A 6,811-nucleotide genomic window follows, 5' to 3' on the forward strand; every position below is an offset into this window, starting at 1 on the left:
CTTTAATGAAACTTTATCCATTTGTAGCCAGATATTCTCTTGNTTTTGCCTAGTTGCTAACAGATTATGTCACCCTATACCCTCATGACTTCACTCCGAGTCATACTTGTGGCCCTAATACTAATGCAACAGTTTTCATGTTGTTCTTACAAAGAAAACCTTTCACATATTTCCTATTGTTTACTTTCTAGCAGTGTTTGCAGATTTTTAACACTGCTTTGGCTGGGAAGCTTTCCAAATCCTTGTATGGCAGCACCATTCCTATCAGGCCAGGTCTTTTCTATGGCCATGGAATTACGGAAATAATTTTTTTTACTGTGAGTACCCTAAAGAAAGCACACCTGTTGTACTTTGAATTTCCAATTAATATCTGGATGCACAGAGTATATCAACTTTCCCTGATGAATCACCACTGAACTGAATGGTCATTGGAAACACATCCTCACATATAAAGACAAACCCAACACACACACACACACACACACACACACACACACACACACACACACACATGCACACACACACACACACACACACACAAATCCCTAAAATGTTTCATTTTGTTTGCACAATTCATATATTAATTTTTCTTTCCTATTTTCAAAGAACATTGAGTTTTTGCTGCTACCACACTCATGCTCAGTCTTAGCTCTGGTCAGCAAATTCACATAGCTTTTTTTTTTTTCCTGGAGAATGCCTTCAGAATCAGTCTTGCTGGCTCTGTCTCAATCTTCTCAGTTTGATTTCTGGATCTGTAGCTCTCACAACCTCTTTGCCTTGTATAATTCCTGGAACATTCTCACGAGTGTTATTCTAGAACTGTGAATTCTAGGATTTTGACCTCTCTACCTTTGGGTCATTCTTGACCTTATTCATTTTTTGCCATAATTTTCCAGATAATTTAATGGGAAACATTAATGTTAGATTCATTCCCACTGTCAATTTCCTAGGTCCTCTATAGCTAGATCCCTCCTGGTTAATTCCCCCATGAAAATAAGCATTCCTCTATGATGTATGCNTGGTCTAGCATCACTATGTAGGAAAAGGTGATACATAGATCTGATCATGAACTGCAAATAACTTAACATAAATTCACACACTAGAGCCATTCCTACTTTACCCATTCTAGACTCCTTGACAAGAAAGCTCTTACAACATCATTCTCTGTTATTCCTGTAACCAAGCCTACAAGTACCATCTTCACAAATTCATTTTATAACTAAGGCACTAATTTTCTTAATAATTCTCTCCAAATTTTCTCCATACACAGCCATGCAAATTGTCACTTGCCTTTCTTTAGTGAAGAAAGCTCCTTCACTGAGTTTCTCCACTGAGTTTTCCCATGCTGATACTGATACAAGGATATCACACTTTAAGACATTGCTCTGCAAGCATACATTGTTAGCAGATAGGTAAATATAATGAGGTGGAAGGATATATGCTAGAATTATCCAAAAACCACCACTACATGTTATTGTGTTCTTTATTTTCTTGACATTAACCCCAGATGTACATATCCACAGTCTATCTCCACAGTTCAGGACCTAAATATGGATGCACTCATGAAACATCATTGTCTCTCTGAGGTTCTTTAACTATGTTCACTCCCCCAAAGAGTCTTGCAGCACAATGCATGGATTTTTCCTAAAAACAAGACAACATGTGCCATCTCTGTAACAGGAGGCATAGTTCCCGGTCCACATATCCCTGGTAAGTTCCTTCAAAACAGCCCAGGTGCACCAGGAACACCCGGTACACTCCTGATTTTTGAGCACAGATAAATGCTGGCTTTGTCTGCTGAATTCTGGACCTTAAACACTAGAGCCATTCCCTGATGCCCAAGCCTACTTAAAGATAAGGAGATGATGCACTGAATTGGTCTCTTCTTGGTACTTTTTACCATTGTTTAATAATCTTCTATGATTTGTGGGAGGCACTAATCTATGAGTTTATCAGAATGTCTTTATAATTCATTTCATTTAAATCTTCCTTGAGCAGAATAATGTAAGGGGTTTTCTATGCCTATCAAATTTCAACCTCCTTTCCACTTCAGCATATGTTTTAGGTTCTGTCTCATGGAATGGGTCTTAAATCCATTTAAATTATGTTGTTTATCCACATAACATTTGTGACACTCTTATATGAATACATCTGCTAGAAAGTCCCTGTTGTAGTTCTCGGGATTTGCAGCTCTTTGTTATTGACAATAGGAAGTAGTCTAATTTTCATTAATATGCATGTATATCAATAGGAATGAAACTTGTATTTGGCAGGAGCTCCATTTCTTCCTGTTTTATTACTTGAGAACTATGTTCCTTCCCAATAGCATCATATTTACATAAAACTGTAGAGGATCTTGAATGGAATTGAAACACTCTTTTTTTTCAGGAAGCATATCATTTATTGAACCCTATTCACCCATGGTTTAAAGTAATATATCCCATTCTGGTCCTCTGGGGTTTTATTAGAGGCATAAGATGTGTAGTAGGGAGTTATTTCACCCTTTTAAATTCCTTGCATATATGTTCATAATTCACAATGTGCTTCTTTAATGGATTCCCACAAGAGTTTATAAAAGGCTCTCAGATTTTCTGTACCTTAAGATTCTCCACAATGGAATATGATTACGTTGTTTTCCTTAAGCTTCAACTACCTTATGAAAATATTTCACCAGGGATTTGCTTTGTTTAGTTTTGCAATATGCATTACAGGTATACATTCTCTTACTAGTGCTTGTTGGCAAAATTTGAGCAAATTATCATAGCCTTTAGAGCTTGAAAATGAAAAAGCTAAGGGATATAGAGGAAGAAGTAAGCATAAACATAGATTGAGAATCAATTGATGCTTGCTGTAGAACAAATTTATTTAGAATGTGTTGAGAACTACGTGAGTTTCATGTACATAGGAAACTTCTTAAAGACCATTCTCACAAATGTTGAAAATCCAAAAACTCATCACTTCACTCATCTAGAAGGCCCATTTTGGAGTTATCATTGGCCTTCACAGGACGCTGTAGTTTCAAATCACTTATCTCAGAGAGAAACATGATCACACCAAAGAGTGACATGGTGGCTATAAGGAGGCCTACTGGTAACACAACAGTTAAATGTTTGCTTCTTAAAGCTTCTTTCTTAACAGGATAATCAAATGGAAAGTCCAGAGTGGTTTGGCCATAAAGATCTACCACGTGGTTCCAGATCACAGAAACAAATGTGAACATGCTGCTAACAGACAAAGTTAAGGCAGAGATCTTGTAGCAATATATCTGCATCTCCACTAGTGGGTTCTTCATGCAGCTGATTTTAATGGCCATTACACTGAAAACCAGAACCACAGTCTTCATCAAAATGGCCCATACTATCAGGTTCTGTGCATACATAAATTCAGTTGAAATGTTCCAAGTTGAATCAATAGGGGTGTATACCAGCATCTTGGTTAGTGTTCCAGAGATGTTAAACTGCTGAGGGTAATATGCTTCCCACAGGTCAAAAGACACAAACTGCACAGCATTGCTGTCAAATTCCCATAGGCGCCAGGATAAGGTGCTTGCAATAAGTATTTCAAGCATGAAAGCTGCTAAGCTGCAAAAGAGACCGCTCAGCTTGTAGATGCAGTCCTTTTCATTGATAAATCTGTAGGTGACATTAAACAAGTATAAAGTCAAATAATGACACAAAAGAATCTGGGAAAACAATAGTCACATTACATTGAGCAGTAAGATCTCATACCCAGTCTGTGATTTCACATAATTACATTTCCATGAATTAGTGTTTACCATACTACAAGTAACTGTATAAGAAGCCTGGAAATCCATGACAATCAGAGGATTACTGTCTTCAAGTAATTTTGTGACAAAATTTTGTGTATCTGTCAACTACTAAAATGTAATTTTATATTAACTAAGAATGCTCACCCTTGGTATTAATAATATAAGAAATAAATTTGTATTGTCTTATATGATGTGATGTTTATCATCTGTGAATTCAATTCACAAATACAATAAATTCATGAAAGCAACAAATATAAGAATGCTCAAATATCAATTCAAAAGTATATTATAGGACTATCATGTGACTATTATAAACTGAAGTGTTCTGAAAGAACAAGCAAAATGAAAACTAATTGATATGGCATAATGATATATGTACAAATTCCATACATGAGACATGTATAGTCTTATATATGTATACAGGCTTTTATAGACACACTGTCACGAACCCATACACTTCCAAACAGGAACACATCAAAATTACATACCAAAAGGAACTCTATGCAGAAAAGATTAACAGTGTTGCATGTCTTTGTGGCATATTTTTTTGAAAAGTGAAAATCTTTCAAAAGCTATACAAATTTTTAATTAAGGGCACAGTGATAATGAATTTCGAAATATGTAAATATCTAGGTCACAGCTACTCCTCAGTGAGAGGGTGATTGCTGCTCTTGTGAAAGGGCCTAAAATCATTCTTCAGTGCCAAAGTCTGAAATCTACACACAAATCAGGAAGACTTGTTGAAACTTACATACTTTAAATATAATGTATTGAAATGCCCTTTTTCAGGTTATGAAATTTATTTGATTGTTGCACATATACTATACTGACTATCTTTTGTCTAACTTTTAGCAAAAAATAGACTCCATTTGTAATGTATGCACAAATTCATTTAGATCTGTACTAAGTTAAAACTTTGGATATAGTTACTGTTAATGCTCATAGAAAACTGTGAACCAAGGCATTCCATGGGGTACTTGAAAAGAAAACGACGGGGGCAAATTTTTGAATCTACCAGATATGTGGTATATTCCAATTTCACTGTACATGCAGATGTGTTGAGGGTACTAAAATCAGGATCTAGTTGCTAGGAAAACTTCCCTCCCAGGCACTCACTCTTTGATACTTACTAGGGAATGTGCTTCCCTATTTGGAGAAGATAGTAGCTGTACCATTTGACAAGTTATAGCAGAGAGATAGGATTTCTTTTTTTAAAAACATTATAAACATTTTATTATTTGAAGTTAAAATATAATTACATAATTTCTTTCTTGCCTTTCTTTCCTCCAACTGTTCCTTTTTATATTACCCCTTTCTCCCAAATGTATGGCCCCCTTTTCTTTATTTATATAAAGTGTAATATTCTATAACTACACACACACACACACACACACACATTTCTAAGTATATAACTAAAATCTTCTGCATACAATGTTACTTGTATTTATATTTCAAATCTGATCACTTGATATTGTTTAACCAATGGGAAGATTCTTTCCAGGGTGTCTTAGGGTTTTATTGCAATGAAGAGACACCATGACTACAACAATTTTTTTAAAAGATATTTTCTTTATATACATTTCAAATCTTATCCTGAAAGTTCCCTTTACCCTGCCCATGCCATGATTCCCTACCCACCCACTCACACTTCTTGGCACTGCCATTACCCTGTACTGGGGCATATAAAATTTTCAATACCAAGGGGTGAGAGATAGGATTTTAATTGATGATATCTTCAGTAATAACCTGTTCAAATCTTCTTACTTGCCAAGGCAAATCTGTGCCAGTGAACTACATGAACAGTGAATATTGATTTACAACCAGACAAAGGTGGAAAATGTTCTTATGCCCCACAGATGAACTAGTCAAGGATCAGGTTCTGCCTATGTCTGAGTCCCATGGAGTAGATGTATCTCTTTCATACAGACCCATTTTAAAATCCTCTATCCAACTTATTTAATGTTTTACCTCCATGTATCAATGATGAGTTGATCCATTTGTAAGATGCTGTGATCATAAATATCTTTGAATTTACAGAAAATGTTGAACAGAAATGGAGTCACAAAGGAGGAGAATCAGCTTTAGGAAGAGAAATTGTGTTAGGCAGAAATTTCAACTCAGAGCAGTGTCTCACCAACCAACTGCTGACTCACACAAACCTTTACAATTCTGTCCTTCTTTGATTAGTTTGAACCTCATTTATAAACTTCACAGAGTTTAAACAATCTGATATGCCTAAACCTCCAGTCAGATCTGCACAATCATTATGTCCCTGTTACATATAGGAAAAGAGCAAGTCTAATGCACCCACTCATGTTCAGGAAATTATACATGTATAAAAACACAAGCTAAAGAGCTTTCTTACCCAAGCATGGCTGCCATACTCTTGATATTCTCAGATATACATATATGGAAATTTTTATTAACAAATTTCTAAAAATTATGTCAAGTAACTTTTTTGTCTTCTTGATCTTATGAAATGAATAGTTATTACTAATAACCAAATAACATATCAAATACTTGTGTGGGGCTTATGGCTATGGACAGATAGTCTGGTTTCCAGTCTAGCTGAGGTATGAACCTTGGGACCTGGTGCTGATAATTCACCTACATGCAAAGGAAGGATTTCTCTCATGTCTCCTGGAACTCTGACTCCTGTTGAAGTTTTAGCCCCACCTCCATGTCCCCCACAAGAGAAACATTGTTAGTAGTCACGTAGGCAATGTCCCAAGCTTATGACCTTCAGGATAAACACTTCCCCAGTTAACTAGCAACAGCACACCATAAGAGGGGCTGTTTGGGTCCTCCTGTCTCTCTGGCTCTCTGTATCTTACTCCCCTTACTCTCCTCTCGTCTCTCCTCTCACTCTCTTACTCTCTCTTTCTCTCTAGCCTTTCTTCTTTCTCTATCCCTTTTCCCCTTCTCTTCTCTTGGCCATCATTGGACTCTCTCTCCTTCCACCTTTTCTCTTTCTCCCTGCCTTTCTACAATAAAGCTCTAAAACCATTCACTGTCTCTGTTCATCTGTGCTTACTTTTGCCT

General features: G+C 36.3%; 1 protein-coding gene across 1 annotated transcript; it reads right to left on the reverse strand.

Moving 5' to 3' along the window:
• Positions 1 to 2,959: 2,959 nt before the first annotated feature.
• LOC110288524 lies at positions 2,960 to 5,773 on the reverse strand. Its single transcript, XM_021154844.1, has 2 exons — positions 5,738 to 5,773; positions 2,960 to 3,632 (listed from the first exon to the last, which is right to left on the reverse strand). The coding sequence occupies exons 1-2, from the start codon at positions 5,764 to 5,766 to the stop codon at positions 2,960 to 2,962; spliced, it is 702 nt and encodes a 233-aa protein (XP_021010503.1). The 5' UTR covers positions 5,767 to 5,773.
• Between the last annotated feature and the right edge of the window lie 1,038 nt (positions 5,774 to 6,811).

The sequence above is a fragment of the Mus caroli genome, unplaced genomic scaffold, assembly GCF_900094665.2.
Source record: "Mus caroli unplaced genomic scaffold, CAROLI_EIJ_v1.1 scaffold_12238_U2_1, whole genome shotgun sequence".
NCBI classification, from domain to species: Eukaryota; Metazoa; Chordata; class Mammalia; order Rodentia; family Muridae; genus Mus; species Mus caroli.